This window comes from Giraffa tippelskirchi, chromosome 10, assembly GCF_054371585.1.
Source record: "Giraffa tippelskirchi isolate mGirTip1 chromosome 10, T2T-mGirTip1v1.2.pri, whole genome shotgun sequence".
Classification (NCBI taxonomy): Eukaryota; Metazoa; Chordata; class Mammalia; order Artiodactyla; family Giraffidae; genus Giraffa; species Giraffa tippelskirchi.
This window is the reverse complement of record NC_137284.1, coordinates 7,346,370-7,371,079: the sequence shown is the minus strand read 5'-3', so window position 1 is coordinate 7,371,079 and position 24,710 is coordinate 7,346,370. Positions and strand designations below refer to the sequence as shown.

The 24,710-nt window shown below is 53.0% G+C and overlaps 1 protein-coding gene and 1 non-coding gene across 2 annotated transcripts; both read left to right on the top strand.

Moving 5' to 3' along the window:
* Positions 1-8,036: 8,036 nt before the first annotated feature.
* Positions 8,037-8,108, top strand: TRNAS-GCU (transfer RNA serine (anticodon GCU)). The gene has a single exon. It is a non-coding gene; the product is annotated as a tRNA-Ser (tRNA).
* Positions 8,109-16,811: 8,703 nt separating this feature from the next.
* CDC42EP2 (CDC42 effector protein 2) lies at positions 16,812-22,618 on the top strand. The gene is made up of 2 exons (XM_081532445.1): positions 16,812-16,913; positions 21,190-22,618. Exon 2 carries the CDS (start codon positions 21,484-21,486, stop codon positions 22,114-22,116), a length of 633 nt encoding a protein of 210 aa, XP_081388571.1. The 5' UTR covers positions 16,812-16,913; positions 21,190-21,483; the 3' UTR covers positions 22,117-22,618.
* Positions 22,619-24,710: the final 2,092 nt, after the last annotated feature.

The window sequence follows — 24,710 nt, the reverse complement described above, 5'->3', positions numbered from 1 at the left end:
ATGCTCGGACAAGGCCAGGCCCTCCAGGGCCCCTGCCACATCCCCACCCCTGGGGGTCCTGGCACCTAGCAAGAGGCTGTCACTGCTAAATGAGGAATGGGTTTCTGTTCTCACCTGGTGGCTGTCCTGCCTCAGACTCCAGAGCCACGGCTGGAAACCCCCGGCTGCCAGGCCAAGGGCCAATGCCTTGAGTCAGAGATAAATAGATAACCTGACTGTGTCCAACTTTTGCCTCCCCCGTCTGAAGGCGCAGTGGAATCGACAGATCTGACCAGGCTTGGGCAGAACCGGTCTCCTTTTGAAAACAAGCAGCTGCTGCTCCATTGCATTCGTTTAACAGGCGCCTCCTCTGAAGACCAGAATTAGAGACCAGCCCCACCGGCAAAGGAGGGGGCTGGTTTTCCTTCCTCCCCAGGGTCCCCCACACGTGAAGCACCCGACCGTGGTCCAGAAGGCCACCGTGACTTATCAGCCTCCAGACCTGGCATTCTTGGAGCCCGGGCCCCTCTTCCACAACCCCATAGAATTGCCACAGCTCAAGAATGTCATTTGCATTTCTACTGAGCCAAACGTCAGCTAAAAACCCACCCCGCCCCGCCTTGGAAAACCCTGATGACAAGCCTTTGGCCACAATAAACAAAACAAAACGACCCTCATCATGTGAGCCACGTGTGGCTTCCCAGGGTGCCATAACCCTGGCAATTATTTTCACATTGCTGCTGGAGAAGCCCTGTGGGGAATGGTAATGTCTTGGTGCCCATTTGGCAAGGACGGTCCAGAGATCCCAGTGGGATGGGGTTGGTTAGCAGAGGGGAGAGAATACCTGTATCCTGGTGGTGGTGGGGGCAGGGCGGGGGGAGGGGAGGGAAGCACGTACAGGACAGGTGGGGGGAGAAAGCTGGAGCTGGCATGAATGGGAACAAGAGCCCGTTGCCTGGATACAAGTCGTGTGACTGTGGGCAGCGCTCTGGGAGGGCCTAGGCAGGCATTGAAAACAAACAGAAAAAGCAGAATGAAAACCCCAGAATGCAGACAGGCCTGGCAGACACGCACCCCCCACACCAGAAACTTCCCTTGCTCTCGGCAGGAAGTCAGTGCCCAAAAACTGCCAGCCGACTGCTCCTCGGCCCCCTCTAGCTGGCTCAGCAGTTTCCTTAAGCCTCGTTCCTCTCACTCGTGTGGGGCTCACGACTATAAAATAAGGCTCTGGTGGGTGGAGGGGCCTTGGTGATGGGGGTGGGAGAAGCAGAGGAGTCCAGCTGGGCCTGAACTCCTGGGACCCACCTGCTCCAGAACCCACTTTGGTGGCATCTTCCCTGGTCCGGGTTGTGCCCTGGGCCCTTGAGATACAAGCCCAAGGATGAAGCAGGTGGTTCTGAAGAAGTGAAGTCCTGCACTCCAACCAAGTTTGCCTTCCACCCCTCAATGCCCCAGCCTTGCCCTTGGCAGGGTCCCCAGCCCTCTCACCTTCTGGCCCAGGGGCCTGCCCTGCCTCCTTTAGCCCCTGCTCCTTTAGCCACCCTTTAGGCTCAGGTTCTGTCTCAAGGAAGGTCAGGGAAGAGCTACCGAGGGAGCAAAAGCCCGTTGTAGCTCTGTGCCTGGGAACCCAACTATATACCAACCAGGAAGCTGGGGGTTCCGGGGGTGGAGGTCCTGGCGGGGTGAGGACCTGGGCAGGGCCATGACTTCTCTGCCATCCATCCTTCCTGCCTCCTGTGGCCGTTTCGGCCTCAATATTTCCTTTCCCTTCTCTCGGGGTCACCCAGGCCGGCTCAGCCCGGCCCCGCTGCTTCCCCTGGTTCTGGGAATAGCCATTTGGGCTGATTTTTCACTTCTCTGTTTGACACACACTTTCTTTCCCCTGACCCTGGGTCTCCTGGCTGAGCCACCTGAGAGCCAGTCCCGGCGGGACACACGTGGCCTCCCCCTCAAATAGACCTGTAAGTAGAGAAGAAAAACCTTGACTGGTGGAGGGTAGAGGAGGGTAGTTTTGTTTTGTTTTGTTTTTAATTTAAAAAAAAAGTGTTACTGAGATATTGGTTGGCCAAAAGTTCGTTCAGATTGTCAGTACAGAAAACTCGAATAATTTGTAATTGTAACAGAGATTCTTTTTTTTTTTTTTCGCCACGTGGCTTGTAGAATCTTAGCTCTAATCAATCAGGGATGGAACCAGGGGCCCCAGCATGGAAGTGGATGCACCAAGTCCTAACCATTGTACAGCCAGGGAATTCCCAAACTTCACCACTTTAATGCGTATAATTTAGTGGGTTTTAGTACATTCACAAAGTTGTACAAACATCACCACTACTTCTAGAATATTTTCATCACCCAAAATAAACCCCATACCCACTAGCAGTTACTCACCACCTCCACCCCACTCCCATCCCCTGGCAAACGCTAATCTACTTTCTGTCTCGACAGGTTTACCTCTTCTGGGCATATCAAATAAATGGTATCATACCAGATGTGTTCTTCTGTGTGTGATTTCTTTCAATAGCATAATGTTCTCGATGTTCACCCATGTTGTAGCATTATCAGGGCTTCATTTCTTTTTATGGCTGAATACTACTCCATTGTATGTGCATGTGTGCAGAGTCACCTCAGTCGTGTCCAACTGTGTGTGACCCTGTGGCCTGTAGCCCACCAGGCTCCTCTGTCCATGGGATTCTCCAGGCAAGAATACTGGAGTGGGTTGCCATCCCCTCTTCCAGGGGACCTCCCTGACCCAGAGATCAAACCCAAGTCTCTCAGGTCTCCTGCATTGGCAGGCGGGTTCTTTACCACCAGCGCCACCTGGGAAGCCCCATCCCATTGTACAGATGGACTGTATTTTGTTTATCCATTCATCAGTTGATGGACATTAGAGTTGTTTCCACTTTGGAGCTATTGTGAGTAGTGCTGCTATAAACACTCGTGTACAAGTTTTTGTGTGACCGTGTTCCCAATACTCTTGTGCATATGCCCAGGCTCTAAATTTAGAAAGGAAGGGAATACAAGGGAAGGGAGGGAGAAGGGAAAAAAGAAAAGAAAAAAGAACTGAGTGATTGACCTGGAGCCGCGTTTTAGAGCCAGATGACTCAAGCAGTCTAGACTTGTGAAGGAGTTTGGACAGACTGTGTATGTCTCAGGGGATCTTTGAAGGCTTTTCTACAGTAGACAGACAACATCCAACCTGTGACTTAGGAAAGGGCTGGCAGTGCCGCACAGGGCAAAGTGAAGCTGAGAGAGATGGGAGACACTTTAATAGCTGTCAGAGGACAGGACTTCCTTGGTGGTCCAGTGGTTATGAATCCACCTGCCAATGCAGAGGACATGGATTTGATCCCCGAGGATTCCAGCTGCAGAGAGGAAACTGAGACTGTGCGCCGTAACTACTGAGCCCACATGCTGCAACTAATGAAGCCCACATAGCAAGAGACCCAGCATGGAAGAAAAAAAGAAAAAAGACCATCAGAGGACAGAGCCTCCCCAGCACCCTCTGTCTGTTCCTACAGAAACAGTACCCCAGTTTCCATGGAGGGGGGAACCTCCCCCCTCCTCCCTTGCCTAAACCAAACCACACACTGCATTTCCCTGGCCTCAGTGGTTGGCCAAGGATAGGCACAACCTAAGACATGGTAAATACAATGGCTCCAAGTCTTCTGCTGGAGGTAGGAGAAAAGACACAGCCACGAGGGTGGAGCTGCTGCAGCCATCTTGCTTCCATGAGGGGAAACACCTTCTGAGTATGGATCAAACCAAAGGACAGAGAACCAGAAGCTGGGGAGAGAGAGGTCAGCACCAGGCCACATTGTCTGGCCATAAAGTCCAGAGGTCGAAGGGATGGGACTTGACCACCTGTACTCAGGCATTTGGACCCCTCTGGCTCCCTGACATCATCATTCTACATCTTCTATCCCTGAGCAGCCAGGTCTATCTCTGCTCCCTCTGGGTCTTGCTGGAAATGCCAGGGCCCTAGGGGCCTCAGGGCTGGCCTGCTCTTGGGCCCACCAGGCCCATGGCCAGCTCCAGACTCCCCCGCCCAGACCCACCCTCCTCCTCCTGTCAGCCCAGAGCCCGCCTGACAGCTGAGCACCGTGCAGCTGCCCATGGCCCCTCAGGAGTCTCGGGACAGCTGCCGGCTGTGACCCCGCTGACCCCGTCCCTGTACATTGCTCCTTGAGAGCCCAGGCGTCCGCCCCAAGCCTGGTGGGGCCCAGAAGAGCCCCATCTCTCCTGCCAGCTCCATTGCTCCCAGATCTTCCCAGGGTTTGAAGCATTTCTCACTGAGAAACAGAACTGGAGGCCTGGAGGGCCGAATCAGTGGGCCCCACCCCAAGGAGTGAGACGCGGGAGAGCCAGGCCAGTGGACGGCAGACCCACAGCAGCGCCCCTCCTCCGGCTTCTCTGCTCCCAGGAGCTGCAGGAGCCCTCTACCAGAATCTGGAAGGCTCGCCTTGACTGAGCCCTGGGGCCCACCTTCCCCTGAGATCTGGAGTCCTCCTCAAATCTTCTGCCCCCAACTTAACTTCTAAAATACACACACACAGAGGCTTCCCAGGTGGCGCTGGTGGTAAAGAAACCTGCCTGCCAATGCAGGAGACTTAAGAGACTCGGGTTCGATCCCTGGGTCGGGAAGATCCCCTGGAGAAGGGCATGGTCACCCACTCCAGTATTCTTGCCTGGAGAATTCCACGGTCAGAGGAACCTGGTGGGCTACAGTCCATGGGGTCACAAAGAGTCAGACATACACTTTCACACATATATAAACAGTTCATACGCTCAATAACAACAACAACAACAACAACAAACCACAATCAAGAAATGGGCAAAAAAAAGAAATGGGCAGAAGACCTAAATAGCCATTTCTCCACAGAAGACATACAGACAGCCAATAGGCACATGAAAAGATGCTCAACATCACTAATTATATGCTGTTGTTTAGTTGCTAAGTCGTGTCCAACTCTTTGTGACCCCTTGGTCTATAGCCCGCCAGACTCTATTAGAAAAATCCAAATCAAAACTGCAATGAGGTACCACCTCTTGGAAGTGGTCAGAAATTAAAAAGTCAGCGGTCATCATTAAAAAGTTTACGAAAAAAAAAGTCTACAAGTAACAAATGCTGGAGAGGGTGTGGAGAAAAGGAAAACCTTCTACACCATTGATGGGAAAGTAAATTGGTGCACCCACTATGGAGAACAGTATGGAGATTCCTCAAAAAGCTGAAAACAGAATCGCCATATGATCCAGCAATCCAACTGCTGGGCATGTATATGGACAAAACTATAATTCAAAAAGATACATGCAAATTAAAAAAAACACAAAAATATACAGGCACCCCTGTGTCCATAGCAGCACTGTTTACAATAGCCAAGACATAGAAGCAATCTAAATGTCCATCGATAGATGAATGGATAAAGAAAATATGGTAGGGATTTCCCTGGTGGTCCAGTGGTTAAGACTCCCAACTTCTGAAGCAGAGGCAAGAGTCCAATCCCTGGTCAGGGAACTAAGATCTCACATGCTGCCAAATATTTTTTTTTTAATTTGGTATATATATACATATACCATTTGCAACAACTTAAGGATTATCATACTAAGAGAAGTAAGAAAGAGAAAGACAAATACCATATGATATCACTTATACTTGGAATCTAAAATATGACACAAATGGGGAATTCCCCGGAGATCCTGCGGTTAGGATTCTGGGCTTCCACTGGGGGGGGGCGGGGGGTGCACATTCAATCCCTTAGTCCAGGAACTAAGATCCTGCATACTGTAGCATGCCAAAAAAAATAATAGTAAAATGAAATATGACGCAAATGAACTCATCTACAAATTAGAAATATACTCACAGACATAGAGAACAGACTTGCAACTGCCAAGTATGGGTGGGTGAAGGAGGGATGGATTGGGAGTTTGAGGTTAGCAGATGCAGACTATCATATATGTATAACTGAACAACTGTGCTGTACACCAGAAACTAACACAACATTGTCTATCAACTATACTTCAATAAATTAAATTAAAAGCAAAACAAAAAAATCTCAAATGTTCTGCTCTTAGAATATTTCTGGGGACTTCCCTGGTGGTCTGGTGGTTAAGACTTTGGCTTCCACTGCAAGGGTTCAATCCATGGTAAGGGAGCTAAGATCCCACATTGTGCACACTCCCAAAAAACCAAAACATAAAACAGAAATAATCTTGTAACAAATTTAATGAAGAGTTTTCAAATGATCCACATCAAAAAAAAAAAAGTCTTTAAAAACAGCAAGAAAAGAATATTTTCAATCACAGTGGTTTTCTTCTGGGACTGGGGGTTGAAGAAGCAGGGTCTGGAGCAGAAGGTCTCAGAGAATTAGTCATGTCCATTCTCACATCCTGTTTAAAATCTTTTGCCATATGCATTAATTTTTTTTAAAAGAAAGAAAACAATGTATATATAGGTGCGTGCATGCTAAGTCAATTTAGTAGTGTCTGACTGTATGACCCTATGAACCGCAGCCTGCCAGGCTTCTCAGCCCATGGGATTCTCCAGGCAAAAACACTGGAGTGGGTTGCCATGCCCTCCTCCAGGGGATCTTTCTGACCCAGGGATCGAATCCGCATCTCGTAAGTCTCCTGCATTGGCAGGCGGGTTCTTTACCACTAGCACCACATGGGAAGCCATATATATATATATATACACACATACATACAACTCTCTCGCCCTTCAGCTCTGTAAACCTGTCCCCTGAGGGCAAGGATTTTGTCTCATCCCTATAGAGTGCCTGGCGCACAGTAGACCCACAAGAGATACCCACCGAAGGAATGTATAGTCATAACACGTCCTCGCCTCCATCCACAGAAACAGATTCTTAGAGAGAAGGAAGCAGCAGCGTGATGCCCTGGGCCTCAGCCCATTGGTTCCCATGCCCTCTCCTGTTCAGACAACTGCTGTGCTGCCAGCTCCTGTCGAGATCTCATCTCAGCATCGAGATGCAGACCTCAACCAAAGAGAACCCCTGCTCCACCTGGAGTTTCCACTCCAAGGTAGAAACTGCAAGCCAGCAAGCACTAGCACAAATGCTAAGCAGAAAACCCAAGCAAGCCAAATGAGAGGGAGCGCCAGGGAGGGGCCGAGCGGCTGTGCCTCACACGGAGGTGGCCGGCTGCAGGCCCTTTGGCTTCCCAAACCCTCGTCTCCTGTTTGCCCCCTGTTTTCTGCCTCTAGCACCCTGCCCTTCATTCATTCATTCACATTCATAGGCATCCACTCTGGGGAGACAACCGTGGTTACAGTCCAGTGTGGGGGTCGAGGGGACGGACATGAATCAGATGACATTGGCACAGAGAGAACCGTGGTCCAGAGTTTCTCTGAGGCAACGTGACATCAACTGGGGTTGACCCCATGGCTGAGAGCTGCAGAGTAAAGAGAGATGGCCCAGAGAAAGGAGAAGCCATGAGAGGCACCTGTGCCTGGAGGCTGGTTGTGTGCAGGCCGGAGTCCAGAGCAGAGGGAGCCAAGAGGTGGCTTGGGGTTGGAGGCGAGCAGGAGCACTGTCCAGGGTGTGTGGCCACCGAAGCATGTGAGCAGGGGCGTGTGGCCTTCAGCTCGGTGTTTTGCATCAGTCATGACGTGGGATGGAGAGTGGGCAGGGATCCGCTGGGATCCTCCACTTCCCTTGATGACTCGCCTGTCCTCCCCTTCCTACCCTGCCCCCTCATATCAACCAAATCATCACCCTGGACTTGCCTGACCCCACCTTCTCCTTCCTCCCTGGCCCCCATAGCCCATCTGTCTCCAAATTCCAATCTTTCGACCTCATTATCTCCAGTGCTGGCTTTTACACCACAGCTCAGAGCCAAGTTCTATCTCTCCTCTGAACCAACTGTCCCCAAAGTGGCCCCTGCCTCCAATCAGGCCTCTTGCCCCACCCTTGTCTCTGAATCGACCCTCCGAAGCATACTTCTCAGTCAGTTCATGGAAAAGGAAAGAAAGCTGGCCCTGAAGACTATGAAAAATGGCCAACCTCATTTATCATAAGAGAAATGTAGGTTAAACCAACACCAAGGCTTCCCTGGTATCTCAGATGGTAAAGAATCTGCCTGCTATGCAGGAGATCCAGGTTCGATTCCTGGGTTGGGAAGATTTCCCTGGAGAAGGAAATGACAACCCATTCCAGTATTCTGCCTGGAGAATTCCATAAACAGAGGAGCCCGGAGTGCTGCAGTCCATGGGGTCGCAAAGAGTCGGACACGACTGAGCGACAAACACTTTTGCTTTCACTTTTCAAGCTTCCCTTGTCTTTAGTTAGTGTTTATCAATCACAGTGACAGCAATAAAAAAGATTGGGACTTCCCTGGTGATCCCGCGGCTAAGACTCTGTGCTCCCAAAGCAGGGGGCTCGGATTTGATTCCTGGTCAGGAAATTAGATCTCACAGGCCACAACTAAAGATCCCGAATGCTTCAACTAAGACCTGGCAAACCCAAATGAATAAATAAAATGTTTAAAAATAATCAAAAAAGCTGAGAACCTGGTACCGATGAAGCTTGAAGAGAAACCGGCCCTGTGGTCCGTGTGGGGACCCTGGACCTCGTACATCCCCTGGGAAGGACAAGTGGACAGAGCTGACCAAATGACAACTGTGAGTGTCCTGTGACACTCGTGTGCCTGCATGCCAAGTTGCTTCAGTCATGCCCGACTCTTTGTGACCCCATGGACTGTAGCCCACCAGGCTCCTCTGTCCGTGGGGATTCTCCAGGCAAGAATACTGGAGTGGGTTGCCATTTCCTCCTGCAGGGGATCTTCCAGACCCAGAGATCAAACCCACGTCTCTTATGTCTCCTGCATTAGCAGGTGGATTCTTTACCACTAGCACCACCTGGGAAGCATATGACTACCGAGTTCTTATGAACTTATTCTGCAGCTGTGCTCACAGGTATGTAAAACAGCATCTATACAAGATGACACGCCGCAGCGCAGCTTGTCACGGAAAGGCCTGGAGACAGTCTAAACGCCTATCAGCTGAGACCATTAAGAGCTGAAAGGCCCACGTCTGGAGCCGAGGGAGCCGAGAAGTGGCTTGAGGCTGGAGAGGCCATAATTTAGGTAAATTATGGAGCACCACATGTGGAATACTATGCAGCTGTGAGAAAATTACACTGAGGACATATTCTATGCACGGATATGAAGTGGTCATAAGTATAGCGTTAAATGAAAAAAGGAAGGTGCAGGACAATGTGAATAGTAGGGATTCAACAAAATGCAGCTTCCCACGGCCCCTGCAAATTCTCCCCCACCACCCCTGGCAATGGGGCCTCTCCTCTCCCCACTCCCGCCATGGCCTGCTGTACTTTGGGGCTCTCCTTGTCTAAATATTGCCATTTGTGTAAAAAAGGGCTTCCCTTGTGGCTCAGCTGGTAAAGACTCCGCCTGCAATGCAGGAGACCCTGATTTGATTCCTGGGTTGGGAAGATCCCCTGGAGAAGGGATAGGCTACCCCACTCCAGTATTCTTAGGCTTCCCTTGTGGTTCAGCTGGTAAAGAATTTGCTTGCAATGCTGGAGACCTGGGTTCGATCCCTGGGTTGGGAGGATCCTCTGGAGAAGGGAAAGGCTACCCACTCCAGTATTCTGGCCTGGAGAATTCCATGGACTCTATAGTCCATGGGGTCACAAAGAGTCGGACACGACTGAGCAACTTTCACTTGTGTAAAAAAAAGATGACAGAGGCCTTGCTTGTGCAAAGAGTATCTCTAGAAGTGTTTACAAGAAATAGTACTGGTTGTCTGTGGGGAGGAGAACTGGTGCCTGGAAAACAAGGGTGAAAGGGAGACATTTTGCTCCTTGTGATTTCCAAATTGTGAACCGAATGAAAGCGCTACCATGTCAAAAAAAAAGTAATTCCAATGAAAAAAATGCAATTCTGGTCATATCGCACTTACACAGATCCTTGATTCCCTCCCATTCAGCAGCTAGCATGAGCTATTGTCTGTTTTTAATTATTCTTCTTTTTGGCTGTGCTAGGTCTTCGTTGCGATGAGCGGGCTTTCTCTAGTTGCAGCAAGCATGGGCTACTCTTCTTTGCAGTGCGAGGGCTTCCCACTGTGGTGGCTTCTCTTGTTGCAGAGCACGGGCTCCAGGGCTCCAGGGTTCAGTAGTTGCGGCACACAGGCTTAGTTGCTCTGCAGCAGGTGGAATCTTCCCAGACCAGGGATCGAACCTGTGTCCACTGCCTTGGCAGGCAGATTCTTATCCACTGCACAACCAGGGAAGTTCTGCTTTTAATTATTCTTTAATAGGCAAGATTCTTGGTGGCAAGTGACAGAAACCCAATTCCAACTGGACTAAACAAAAGTCATTAAGTCGTTGGTTCACAGAATGGATGTCTGCTTCAGGCAAGACCGGATCCAGGAGCACAAGCCATGTCATTGAAACTCATTCTCTTGGCTCTGTTTTTCTCTGTGCTGGCTTTATTCTCAGACAGGCTCTTCCCTCTGAGTGGCAGAGCTGGCTGCCGGGAGCCCTGAGTTGACGTCTTGCCGTTTGTCACCCTATCAATCACAGGCTGAAGCTCATTGCTGATATATAGTGGTGAAAGTCGCTCAGTTGTGTCTGACTCTTTGGACCCCATGGATTATACAGTCCATGGAATTCTCCAGGCCAGAATACTGGAGTGGATTTCTATGCCCTCCTCCAAGGGATCTTCCCAACCCAGGGATCAAACCCAGGTCTACCAAATTGCCGGTAGATTCTTTACCAACTGAGCCACCAGGGAAGCCCTTGCTGATATATGCCTATCCCTAAACCATCCCCATCACTCAGATTGGGTAGACCAGGGTCTCAGACCCACTTTTAGAGCTTGGCAGTGGAGTCAGTCATACCGGAGACTCTGGAAAATTGAGGGGTGGTCACCAGAATAAGAAGGACGGGAGCTGGGCAAGGCAAATGGTGCCCTCTACCCTCTTGGTCTTTCCCCCTCTTCTATGCCACGGTCTGCTAGACATCTCTTGTTTCCTGATCACACCATGAATCTACTCGCACTCCTTCTGGCCTCTGCTTTTGTCCCTGCCTGCTCCCCCTGAAATATCTTTTCCATTCTCCAACTGGCAAATTCTTATTTACCCATTAACATCCTGCTCAAATATCACCTCTTCCTTGAAGCCTTCCTGACTCTTCCACCTGCTTCCCCACCTCTAGCAGAACAAACCCATCTTACTGCTGTTCTTTTTGGTTCTTCTCTCAATCCATTTCCCAGGTGGCACTAGTGGTAAACAGCCTGCCTGCCAATGCAAGAGACTTAAGAGAGGTGAGTTCAATCCCTGGGTCGGGAAGATCCCCTGGAGGAGGGCATGGCAACCCACCCCAGTATTTTTGCCTGGAAAACTTCATGAACAGAGGAGGCTGGAGGGCTAGAGTCCACAGGGTCGCAAAGAATTGGGAACGACTAAAGCGACTTATTAGTAGTATGCATTGTCGCTGACTGGGCCTCATCCATGCCACCTTGGAAGGAAAGAGATAAATCAGAGCTGGCCTCTGCTTTCAAGGATCTCCATTATGGCACAGAATTGGTCATTTGTTTTATCTGTTTTCTGAGGGCTGGAACCCAGCCTTGGCCATCTGTGTCTTCTCCAATTGGCTCAGCCCTAGGCACAAAGTAGATGCCAATGAATTTTCAAAATGAATAATGACAAAGTTGTCTCAAAAGGGTGGGAAGTGTTGAACAGAACCTCTGCTAATTCTGCGTTGCCCAGACCAAAGGACGGCCATGTGGCTTGGAGGCTCCCAAGGAAGTTCCTGGACTGGTCCCTTCTAGGACAGGGCTGTCACAACTCTGGAAACCCCCTTGGCCCTGGGCCTGGGACCAAAACTCCAGACCCACAGGGAGGTCCCCCAGTCAGGCCCTGCCACCGAGTTCCTATGGAGGGGACCAAGGCAGAGGCAGGAGCTGGGGGCGCTCTGGGGGAGCTCTCATCTGGAGTCCCAGCCTCCGTCGGGTCAGAGTTCCCTAAAGGCGGGTGAGAAGCGAGGAGGGTAGGGCTGGAGTTGGCAGGAGCCCTGGGGAGGAAGGAAGCAAGAAACAATCAAGGAAAAATCCATCCCAGGCCGGGGGTTGGCTCAGGCCACTGGGCCCTGCAGGCTGACCTCAGGCCGCCACGAAGCATACAGCCTGTCCAGTTCCCTGCCTCCCATGGCAGGGGATCGGGGTGGGGGGAGCTGAGGCCCTTTTGGGGACCTTGTCTCCTCTCTCTGCCCCCTTGATGTCCCTTCCCCTGTGATGCCCTGCCCCCAGACTTGTCCCCAGACTCCTGGCCCCCCTCGTCTCCCCTGCCTCCCTAGGTCCCCAGTGGGAGGGGCCAAGGAGAGCTGGCTCCAGCCTGGGAGTCCTACTGTCCAGCCCGGTTCCTCCATCATTCTCCCCAGATGACCTTGGAGAAGGGGGCCTCCAACTCTATCCCCCAGGGCCCTCAGGGGCTGGGGCTGCTGACGCGGGTGATTTCCAGGAAGAAGAGGCCGGGAGGGGAAGGAAGGGCTGAGTCAGTCCCTGTGTGGCGATTACAGGTCCTTGGGTGGGGGAAGCAGCTGTGGGGTTGGGGGGCAGGGGGACGGCGCCTGGGCCTAGCTCAGGATCAAGGCAAGGCTCCAGGCTGAGGGGAAGGGACTTGAATGACCCATTGGGGCATTTCTCCCTCCAGGCTTCCTCGCCTCTCACCTCCCCTGAACGTCCCTCAGGGTCCTACCCCTTAGACTCTAGGCTGTCCGGAACCCCTTCCAGCAAGACCAGTCCAGACCCTGGTGGAGGCAGCAGTCCCTGGACATGGGGTCAGGCTGAACAGGAGGCACTTGGCCTGAGCTTCCACTGGGTCAGGAACGCAAGACACCTCGATGCTCCCGTGGCCCAGGATCCCAGCCTCATTACCTGTACTCAGGCCTTTATACATGGCCTGAGACATTGCATAAAAAACCCAATTCTAGTCAATGAAATCCTGTATTATAAATGCTCATTAACTGCAGGGCTACCATGGCAACACAGGGCGTGTCTGCAAGGATCCCGGCCATTCAGCAGAGCTGAGAGCAGCCAGCAGCAGGCTCCCCAGGGACTCCTCAGGCCCCAGCCAAGCCACACAGCTGCCTTTATGAATGGGGAGAATCGACCCGCCTACCTGAGTGCTTGCAAAGCGCAGAACCCAGTGCCGGGCACAGAGCAGGCCTTGGATGTGGGCTGTGTGGGGGCCGGAACTCCGGTTGATAACAAGGGGAGTAGGAACCGCCCAGGGAGCCAGCGCTGGGTGGAATGGTATCACATCCAGGTGGGCTTAGAACAGCCCCAGAGTGCAGGTGGCACTTCCTGTGGCTTTAGGCCCTGCTTGGGAGCCCTGACCACACAGCCCGGCTGGGCAGATGACTGACTGCTGAGGGAGGGGCCCAGGATTGGGTCAGGCTTGGAGGTCAAATCATCGCCCAAGTGCTGTCTGTCATCCCCAGGGCTTTTCAGTTGCCCTCCCCTCCCACACACCCCAGAACTTCTCCAAAGAGTTCCGGAGTTGCTTCCTGGCTTTGAGTGGCCTTGGATAAGGGTCTTTGCCTCTCCAAGATTTCGTCCCTGTAATTTTGTTTTGTCACCAGCCCTGAATGGAGCTCTTGACCTTCCCCCAACGGAGGATGCTCACTGATGGGCAGAGAGTGGGGGCCGCGTCTCAGCCTTATTCCAACAGGCTCGGAGGAGTCATTAACAGAGTCAGCTATTCATCATTAGACTCATTCCAAGTCAGGTGGCAAGGCCATCCGCCATCCCCCAAAGCTCCAGTTAGAATGTTTCCACGAAACTCCTGCCTGCAGGGACTGTGTGTTGCCATCAACAAGACAAGCCCAAGTCCCTTATCTTGTTTGGGACTCATGGAACTCCACTTTTACAGGCAAAGAGGCTCAGAAAGGGATTGTCCTTTCTTTGTGGCCACAGAGCAAGTCGGCAGTACAGCCAGCTCAGAACCTGGGTCTGTGGCTCAGAGACAGTGCTAAGGGCTGGGCATCGAGCTGTCCCCCCAACCTGGCTTGAGGAATGAGGGGAGGGCAGGGGTGACAATTGCTGGGTAGGAAGCCTGAGCGGGGAGGAGGACCCAGAGACAGCAGGTCTTGCCCTTTCAGGCTAAGTAGATCACTGTCAGTGCCCCGAGTTTCAATTTTCACTTCTATAAAGGGGGATAGTGATGCTGGCTCTGTCCATCTCACTGGCTCTCAGAGGATTTGAGGAGCTCAAGGGCAAAAGGCACTGGGCAAGGGGCATAGGCCGGCCTGGGTGGGTTGGTGGCTGACAAGCCTGGGCGGCAGGAAGGGGGAAAGGTACAACACTTACCCACCCATACAACTTGGCCTAGGGCCCCCTTCCTCCACTGTCCAGGGCTCAGCTTTCCTCTGAGACACTAGGCCAGTCGTGGCAGAATCCACCTAACTGATGCTCCTTGGGGAGATGAAGGAGCGGCCAGGAAGGCTCAAGATTAAAACCTGAAACTTCCCTGCATTTGTTTTCTATTGCTGCTGTAGCAAATTGCCACCAATGTGGGGGCTTTGTTGTTCAGTTGCCCAGTTCTGTACAACTCTTTGTGACTCCATGGACTGCAGCACGCAGGCCTCCCTGTCCTTCACCAACCCCCAGAGCTTGCTCAAACTCATATCCATTAAATTGTTGATGCCATCCAATCATCTCATCCTCTGTCATCCCCTTCTCCTGCCTTCAATCTTTCCCAGCATCAGGGTCTTTTCCAATGAGTTGGCTCTTGGCATCACTGGCCAAAGTATTAGTCCTTCCAATGAATATTCAGAACAGATTTCCTTTAGGATTGACTGGTTTAATCTCCTTGCAGTCCAAGGGACTCTCAATAGTCTTGTCCAGCGCCACAGTTCGAAGGCATCAATTCTTCAGTGCTCAGCCTTTTTTTATTGCCCAGCTCTCACATCCATAACTTGGGGGCTTAAAAGAACACAAATTTATAAACTTCCAGTCCCGTTGGTGAGAAGTGCCAACATGGGTCTAAAATCAAGGTCAGTGGGCTGTGTTTCTTCTGGATGCTCTAGGGGACGGCCTATTTCCTTGTTTTTTCCAGCTTCTAGAGCCTGCCTGCTTGTGGCCCCTTCCCGCATCTTCCTAAGCAGCAACACAGCGTTTCTGCATCATCACATCTCTTTTTCTGACACTCCAGTCTCCCTCTTCCACTTTAAGGACCATCAATCATTATGGTGCTGGCTGCTGCTGCTGCTAAGTCGCTTCAGTCGTGTCCGACTCTGTGCAACCCCATAGACGGCAGCCCACCAGGCTCCTCCGTCCCTGGGATTCTCCAGGCAAGAACACTGGAGTGGGTTGCCATTTCCTTCTCCAATGCATGAAAGTGAAAAGTGAAAGTGAAGTCGCTCAGTCGTGTCCTACTCTTAGCGACCCCATGGACGGGAGCCTACCAGGCTCCTCCATCCATGGGATTTTCCAGGCAAGAGGACTGGAGTGGGGTGCCATTGCCGTCTCCGTATTGTGCTGGAGCCACACAGATAATTCAGACAATCTCTCTGGTTTTTTGTTTTGTTTTTTAAAAGCACAACACAATTTTTAAAAATTTATTTATTTGTCTGTGTTGGGTCTTACTTGCCTCACATGGGATATTTTGTTGCAGCACAGGGCTCTCTAGTTGGGGGTGCACGGGCTTAGTTTCTCTGCAGCACATGGGTTCTTAGTTCCCCACCCAGGGGTAGAACCCATGTCCCCTGCATTGCAGGGTGGCTTCTTAACTACTGGACCACCAGGGAAGTCCCAATCTCTCTGTTTTAAAGTCAGTTGATTAGTAACTCTAATTCCATTGGCAAACTCAATTGTTCTTTGCCAGGTAACAAAATACATTCACAGGTTCCCCTCTTTAGGGGGAGCCATTACTCTGCCTACTGGATTCTGCTTCTCCCCATCCTTCCCTCCCTCCTGGCTTAGCTGACCTTCACCTCCACCCTTAGCATCCTTCCCTCCTTCAGGCTGCCTTCCTGACCCCCTCTTCTTGAGTCCCTCCCACATTTACAGTATGGAAGCTTTTGTCATCTTGGTCACATCGTACTGTCACAGCTGTCAGGTCCCCTTACCTCATTACCATCCACCCTTTGCAGGGTCTGCCTTTCAGGATATGTTTCTTCTACCGAATGAATGAACCCACCAACCAACCAACCAATCAAGAACCCTCCCGGTCACCGTCATCGGCGAGCCCCAGGACCTCACCCTGCCGCCGCTCAGGCCCCACCCAACGTTGTAAAGAGCCTGAGTACCAGTCCCACCCCCGTCCCGGAAGCCACCGAACCTGAAGGTAAATACGATAAATAAGGGCGTGGCCGGGCCACTCATCCCGCACACACTCCCAAAGCCCTCTTTTCTAGGGGATGGCCAACTTCTGAAAGCTCTCGGAAGTCTGTAATATACTGACGTAAGCGCCTCCGAGGCCTCATTCATTTCCTCAGCAGTCACTCAATACTTTTATGCCAGTGCCCTCCAGGGAGGCAACCCTCCAGGGACGCTCCTCTTCTGAATTCTAAAGAATTGGGTCTTCGGGCTACCTCTCCCCTCGGCCCTCCTAGAACCGAGAGTTTTGGCTCTGACGGACATAGCCGGAGTCCGCGGAGTCCAGCCCCATCACCCGACACGGCCTGGCCCGCAGCTGCCAGAGCTCCGACTGGATCCCCGGGCCCCCGCGGCTGCTGGACCCCTGTGAGGCGCCCAGGAAGAGGGACCAAGCGGGCCCGTGAGTAGGGCGAGGCTGTGGGCGTGGCCTAGATGGAGCGGCCCCGGCATTGGCTCTACGGGCAGGGGGCGGGACCTCAGGGGCCACGGTCTTCCCTGTAAGTTCGCAGCTCAGGTCTATCACCGCCGCGCGGTCCAGCTCCTGCGCTTTCGCCTCTCGCCAGACAGCCGCCTAAACGCACTTCAAGGTGAGTTCAGGCCCGGATTCTGCAGCCATATCGCGGCTCCTAGGGGGGGTCCCTCGAGAGGCCCATCCTTAAGGCGCCTCATCCCCGATCGCGCCTCTGTCCCCAACTCATCTCTACGTAGGTCCTTTCTGCCGTGAGATGCACGGCATTTCTCTCCCGCGTCTCGGTCCCGGCGGCCACGCCCGCGTTCCCCTCGGCCTGCGGGGCGCCGCGCATCCCGACCCGAATTCCCAGTCCAGCCCTCCATGCTGCGCCGGGGCCCCCGCCCCAACCCCGGGACCCGGGAGTGCCCTCCTGCCTTTCAGCGCCCTCGCCCAGACCCGGGGTCGTATTTTTAGTCGATGGTGAGGTATCCTCCTATCTTTAGCCGTGGCCGCGAGTGTCCTGAAACGGATCCGGACTGGGCTGGGCTGCGCTCGGGCAGAGGGCGGGGAGGGGGTCGGCGCCGGAACCCGAGCTGGGGTTGAGTAGCGGGACCCGCGGGAGCCACGGGGCGGGGGCCGCACGCCCGAACTCTGGCCCTGCGCCGAGCGGACACTCGGACATCGCCTAGGCCGGAAAGCACAGGGGAGGCTCCTCCCTGAGCTTGGATACCCGGGCAGGGTCCCCGATCGCTCCCTCTTCCCCTGACCGTCTGGTTGTGAGCCCAGAATCCTCCAAGGGAAAAAGATCCTGCAGACAGTCCGCACCTGGTACGGGAACGTGCGTGCCTCTCCTTGGGAGGCACCCGCCTAGAACTGTAGATTCGCTGGAGACCCCGGTGCGTGCAGGACCCCTCCGGGACAAGGGGCGGTAGAGGGAGAGCGCGCGCCACCTGGTGGCCACGGAACGGAGCGCCGCTCTGCACAGGGAAGCTGGGAGACCCCGCGGCCAGCGAGGGCGCCTGTACAGGAGGACCCCTCCGCCCAGAGGCTGCTCTTTTTCGGTCTTGTCTGGAGCACTGTCCCCGGAGAACCAGAATGCTTGAGGAAGTCCCTATAGCTATTTGTTGAATAAATGTCGGGGCTGACAGTGACCCACTAACCCCCATTTACATCCGCACTCTCTCTGACTTCCAGTAACTCCCTGGTAATGGCCTTGTGGTCATCCCATTTCATGGATGAGAAAGGTGAGGCCCAGAGAAAAAAAGATGTTTTCCAGGCAGCAAAGGGTTCAGGGTTAGGGGCCTACCTTTGGAACACCCCTGGTGGGGAGTGGCCTAGTATTCCTTGTGAGGAGGGGGCTCTGCCTCCAAGAGGTCATTTTCTCTAAAGGAGGCCCACAAAGCTGGAATGGCTCCTATCTGCTCCTCCCAAAGCTGCAGGGTGCCACCTAGCCCAGCCCCCAGAGCCTTGTCCTGATGGACAGACAGCTTATTCTCATATATCTGGACAGTTGCACATTGAGAGAGGGAAGCAGCCAAGAGGTAGGACTTAAATGGACGAGGCTTGGGGACCTGGCAGCCCCAGCCCAGGTGGATCGGTTTCCTTCCTGCTCCCCAGGCAGTGCACATATTTTGGCATGGCCCATTGTATCTGAGCCACTGGAACCCAGCTGGGTAGCAGTGCCCACTCTTCCTCTTACTAGCTGGGTGACCTGGGCAAAGTTGCTTGATGTCTCTGAGATTCAGTTTCTGCCTCTGTAAAGGCCAGTGATGACACTATGTTGTGCCTCGGAGGTTAAACTGGAAACCATGCAAGGCTAGCTGGAGCCTGGGGTCTTGGAGTTGCCAGATCTGAATATTTGGGGCTTGATGGTTGCAGTTCCCAGCTCTCCCGCGGTGGTTGACACTGGCCCAACCCTTCCCCCCAGCCTCAGTTCTCCTCACATCTGGAATTGGGTGGGTACATCTGGCTCAGAGGGAGAGAGCTGTCAGGGATCCGGATCTGTTGTGGAAACACTCAGGCTGTCTTGGCGCCCCTGTATGATGGAGGGCAGGGGGAGGGAGGAGGTCTGGCCCAAGTTCTGGGCAGATCCCACCAGTTGGCTTCCTTCTCCAGGAGTGAAAAGGAAGGAAAACTATCCCAGGATTTCTCGCCTGCCAAGGGGACAGATAGGATATATGTCAGCATGCCTCCAGACCTGGCATGGTGGGCACAGATAAATATCTTTTAGTTAAATGAGTGATGGGAGTCCAGGACCTCAGAGCACGCCCTGCCTCCCTCCCCTTCCCCCCCAGCTCCTTCCAAGCTTAGCTGGAATTCTGCCACCGGAGAGTCATTCCTTTGTTTCCTGTTAAGCTGCAGGTGCTCTGGGAGGGGCAAGATGTCCGGTCTCTGTGGCTCAGCACCACTGACCCGAGCTGTCCGGTACTGGGGTGGGGTTTCCTGAGTAAGTGCCTGGCTGGGGGGAGGGCTGTAGTTGGGATTCTGCCTCTCCTGCATCCTCCTTCCTGCTCCCTCCTGCCAGCCCCCTCCTTCTTCTCTCAGCCTGCTCCCAAGGCTGAATGCGGCAGAGGGGACTTCCCTGGTGATTCAATGGCTAAGACTCTGTGCTCCCAATACAGGGATCCTGGGTTCGATCTCTGGTCAGGGAACTAAAAAATCCCACATGCCGCAAGTAAGAGTTTGCTTACTGCAACTAAAGACATGAGTGCAACAACTAAGACCCGGCACAGTCAGAAATAAATAAATATTAAAAAAAAAAAAAAAAGATGAAGAAGAATGGGGCAGAGGAACTGGCAGAGGCTGCTTGACCCTTCCCCAGCGATTTCCCACCTGCTCAGCCCCTGTTGGCCCCAGGAGGGTGGGCTCACGTGCTCACCCATTGGGTGACCTTGGACAAGTTTCTTTGCCTTTCCTGCTGATTCTACACATCAGGCCAGTCCCCGGCTGCGGGAACTAGAAGGAGTGCTTGTTCCACTTCCTTTTTCTGTTAAACCTGTATGACATCCCTCCAGAGTGTATTTATTTTTTCCACCTTAAAAATATCTGTTTATTCTGACTACATGAATAATATGTGCTCATAAGTAATACACGCTTCTTATTAAGAATTTGAGCTTATAGAAGGATGAACAAGAAAGGGGAAGTCACCTGAAATTCTACCACCTTGAGAGAACTACCATCAACATCTGGCAACCATCTTTCATACTTAGCTTACGTATATCATTTTTTAGTAATGAGACCTGATATTATAGATAATTTTTATTGAGGACAACTTTCCTCCCATGTCACAGACCCCACACTCCATCCCTGCCACCCCCCCGCCTCTAGGTAGCCCCTATGCCAACCTAGTGCCAGCTTTCTATATTATTTCCTGCTCCCATATAAGAAATAATCCTTTGCAGACCTGTATGTGTAGGTACACATACATGCATGTATGGGGAGTGGGGAGCGGAACTGCTTTCAACAAATGGAATCTTCTAGACTACATTTTTGCATTTTGCTTCTCTCATTTTGCAATGCCTTATGGGAATCCCTCCAAAATGTCTGAAAGCTCTAATTTTATTTATTTGTTTGGCCATGTCATGTGGTTTGCGGGATCTTAGTTCCCCAACCAGGGACTGAACCCGGACCCACAGTAGTGAAAGCTGTGAGTCCTAACCACTTAACCACTACGAAATTCCCTGAGAGCTCTAATTTTAAATGGGAATGAAAGGAGAGAGGTTGTGATGATTAAATGAGATGGGTTCGCAAAGAACTCAACAAAATTCCGGGCACAGAGCAGAGCCTCCTCTCCCAAGTATTTCTATCCCCCACTCCATCTTCCTCTTAGCTGCTGGGACAGAAAGAAGGAGCAGAAACTACGGTAGACTCAGCTCCTGCCCACAGGGAGCTCCTACCCCAAGGAGGAGAAAAGGGAAGCTCTGAGCAGGCATCTCCCTTCCAGGTGGGATGTACTTGGGCCAAAAGGGTGTACCTTCGGCTCAGTGGGCTGAACACCTGCTGTGCATCCAGTCCTGGGCCGGGCCTAGGTGGGTGAGACAGAGGTCACAAGATCTCCATCCTCGGTCAAGTCAGGAGCTGAGACAAATCTGAGACCCCCGACGACTTGGCACTGGTCACGTCTTGGGCACAGTTGAGTGCAGACGATTAAGAGGAGCAGAGCTGCGGACTCAGAGCAAGAGGCCAGAACCAGGGCTATGTCTGTGACTTTAGGCCTGTCACTCAGGGTTCCCACTCGTAGAGGGATGGGCTTGGTGCTTGGGATCCAGGCCTTGAGGCCGCAGTAAGTCTGTGGAGGAGCACAGGATCTTGGCAGGAGGGCTCCCCACAGGAGTGTGGCCCTGCCTGGGCTCCTGAAGGGCACCCGGAAACCAGACAGGTGCCATCTCTTACTCATATCCTTCTTGTTTCAGCTCCTCGGCCCGGACCGGAAAGAATCTCCCAAGGACAAGCCCAGAGAGCGTTGCTGCCTACCAGCTCTGCGCCTGCCTGCTTCCGGTTTTCAGAAGCATTTTCAACCTTCTTGGGAGAAAGTGATTTTGGTTATCTTGACCCTCTGACTCTGCTGATCGTTTTTTAGCCCTTTGGCGAGTGTTTGGTGTCTGGACACCTTGCTCTGGGAGTCTGTCGTGGACGGGGGTGAGAGGAGACAGCAGAAGGCGCGGTCCTGCGAGTGGCCGGTCCCGGCCCCCGGGGGTGAGGTCGCGATGTCCACCAAGGTGCCCATCTATCTGAAGCGCGGCAGCCGCAAGGGCAAGAAGGAGAAGCTGCGGGACCTGCTGTCCTCAGACATGATCAGCCCGCCGCTGGGGGACTTCCGCCACACCATCCACATCGGCAGTGGAGGCGGCAAGGACACTTTCGGTGACATCTCCTTCCTGCAGGGCAAGCTCCACCTCCTGCCGGGGACGGCGGTGGACGAGGCCCGGGAGGACAGCGGCTTCCAGATGCCCTTCCAGTTCACGCGCACGGCCACGCTGTGCGGGCGGGAGCTCCCGGACGGGCCGTCCCCTCTGCTCAAGAATGCCATCTCCCTGCCGGTCATCGGCGGGCCCCAGGCCCTCACCCTGCCGGCCGCCCAGGCCCCACCCAAGCCCCCTCGCCTGCACCTGGAGACCCCGCAGCCCTCCCTGCAGGAGGCGGGGACTGTGGACGTGTGGAGGGTCCCCGAGGCTGGCGCCGCCCACAGTGGGCCGACCCCCGAGTCCGGGACGGAGGAGCCCTTCCTGTCCCACGCCAGCTCCTTGCTGTCCCTGCACGTGGACCTGGGGCCTTCCATCCTGGACGACGTCCTCCAGATCATGGACCAAGACCTGGGCCACCTGCAGATCCCCACATAGGACCCGAGAGCGGCTAGTGGGGTGAATGCCGCGGAGGCAGAGGGTGGACACCAACCCTGGTCTAGGCCTCGGGGTCCCCGGGTCCCACCTGTGCGGTTGCTGGCCAGTGATTTCTCACTTTGAGCCTCTGACTCCCTCCCTACCACCCTCTCCACGTGGACACAGTGGCCTCTTTGCTTCCCCCCAAGCCCCGCAAGGACACGTGCCGACGTCAGCCCGAAGCGCCCCGAGCGTCTCGGGCCACCTGGACCCCTGCCGCCAAACGCTCCTCAGATCCCTCGGACGAAGGCTCTGCTGAAATGGACTCCACATTTCACCCGCCTCTAACTCAGCCTCCATGACACCCTGATGGGAGGGGGTCCGGGGAAGAGGCGGGGCACAGCTGACTGGACCTTTGGCTCCATGCTGTGGATTGGGAACGTGGCGTCAGTGACCAGTGTCGCTCCACGCCACCCCTCCCACATGACCAGGGGATTCTAGTTGCAATAAAACTTGCTGCTGATACTTGTGCTCCCGGTACTCTGTTCCGGGCCCCTCCTCAAGACAGGCCAGGCTCTGGGAGCTGTGGGCTCACTCACTCCAGCCCCAGAGGGCTTTATATGGTGGGATGGGGTGCGGGGAAGGCCTGCCTTCTGGAAGAAACTTTATGGTATTCTGAGCCCGTAGTGAGAATGAAGCCGGATCGAACCACGTGCCAATTGGGGATATTCTGACATTGACTGGGGTGTCTGATGAGAGGTAGCTGGAGTAGGCCAGGCACTGGGCCTGGGAGACTGAGGTCTATCAAGAGAGGCCCAAGAGCCAAGGAATAACCATGCAAGGGACCAACAGCTTCTCTGGCGTCAGAGGACTGAGGGAGCATGCAGAAGGGCAGGCTAGACCTGGCACTGGGAGGGATCCGACTGTGTTCATCAGTGGACCCATCTCATCAGTGCTGCTTGTTGGTCTACAGTGCATCACATGTGCTCCAGGTGCTGGGGCACCAGCAGACATACAGACACGCCCCCTGTTCTCCTGCAGCTCACAGTCTAGTGGGGGGAAGGATAGCAAATCTGTAATCAAGGGCATTTTCAACAGTGTTGAACACTGTGAAGAAGACACCAAGATCATGAATGCCTGGGGCAGGGTGGGGTGGTGTCACAATTCTGAGCCAAACCTGAGGGCCGACGGGCTTATGCTCATTCTTGAACAAAGGCACTGAGGCCCCTGAGTGAACGAGAGAGGATCCAAAGCATGGCCAAAAGGGCCTAGGTCTCTGAGTCCAACCTAGCCTTATTGAGAGTCAGTTTCCCCATCTCTAAAATGGGAATCAGTGACACCTGCCTTGCAGGGTTGCTGAGAAAATCAGGGATAACATTTCTTTCTTTGCAGATGGAAGGTATTCAAACATGGTTATGATGTGCGACTTAAAGGAACCCGGGGCTCAGGAAAGACAGGACTGTGAAGCTGGAAAAACAGTTTCAGAGTCAGTTTAGAACAATTCTACTTGCAAGACTGAAGCTGAGGCCATGGGAGCCGCTGAAAGAGTTTAAGAAGGAGAGATACGTGGTCAGAGCCAGGTTTTAGAAGGGTCATTACAGAGGCTGAGTGGGAGATGGACCACAGATTAGAGAGGGAAAAGCTGTTGCAGGAAGAGAATTGGCCCCAAGTGGGGACGGAGAAAGGGGCTGGGGCTTGGTGTCTGGAAGCAAGTGCTGGCCTCAGTGACCTCCCTCTTCCACTCTGCTGGTTCTGTTCCATCCTTTTGATCCTACAAATCTGACTCCCACCTCACCTCCAGCCTTTCCTGCTTCTAGGCCAAGATTTCATACTAGAGGCAGGGGCAGAATTGGAGCAGGGGACATTTTTCTTGGCCATACTACCTTTTTATTTTTCAGTGATTTTTTAAAAACTGTGGTAAAACATATATAACATGAAATTTACCATTTCAACCATTTTTAAGCATATGGTTAAGTGACATTAAATACATTCACATTATTCTGCAACCATCACCACTATCCATTTCCAGAACTTTTTTCACCTTCCCAAAGTGAAACTCCATACCCATTAAACACTAACTCCCCATCCCCCCAACCCCAGCCACTGGCAACCACCTTTCTACTTTGTCTCCGTGACTTTGACTTCTCTAGGGACCTGACACAGGTGGAATCACATGTTATTCGTCTTTTTTGTGATTGCCTTATTTCATTCAGCATGACAACTTCAAGGTTTATCCATGCTGTAGCAGGCACTGAAATTTCATTCTTTTTAAAGGCTGAAAAATATTCCATTGGGCTTTCCAGGTGGCACTAGTGGTAAAGAACCCACATGCCAATGCAAGAGAAATAAGAGACACAGATTCAATCCCTGGGTCGGGAAGATCTCCTGGAGAGGGAAATGGCACCCACTCCAGTATCCTTGCCTGGGAAATCTCATGGACAGAGGAGCCTGGTGGGCTACAGTCCATAGGGTCATAAAGAGTCGGACACAACTTAGCAACTTAGCACCCAATATTCCATTGTCTGTATATTCCACATTTTGTTTATCCATTCATCCAATCAATGGACACCTGGGTTGCTTCTACCCTTTGGCAATTGTGAATAATGCTGCTATGA

Bases quoted from the DNA above. Each gene is read 5' to 3' on its own strand.
- CDC42EP2 (XM_081532445.1), top strand. From the start codon at position 21,484: ATGTCCACCAAGGTGCCCATCTATCTGAAGCGCGGCAGCCGCAAGGGC.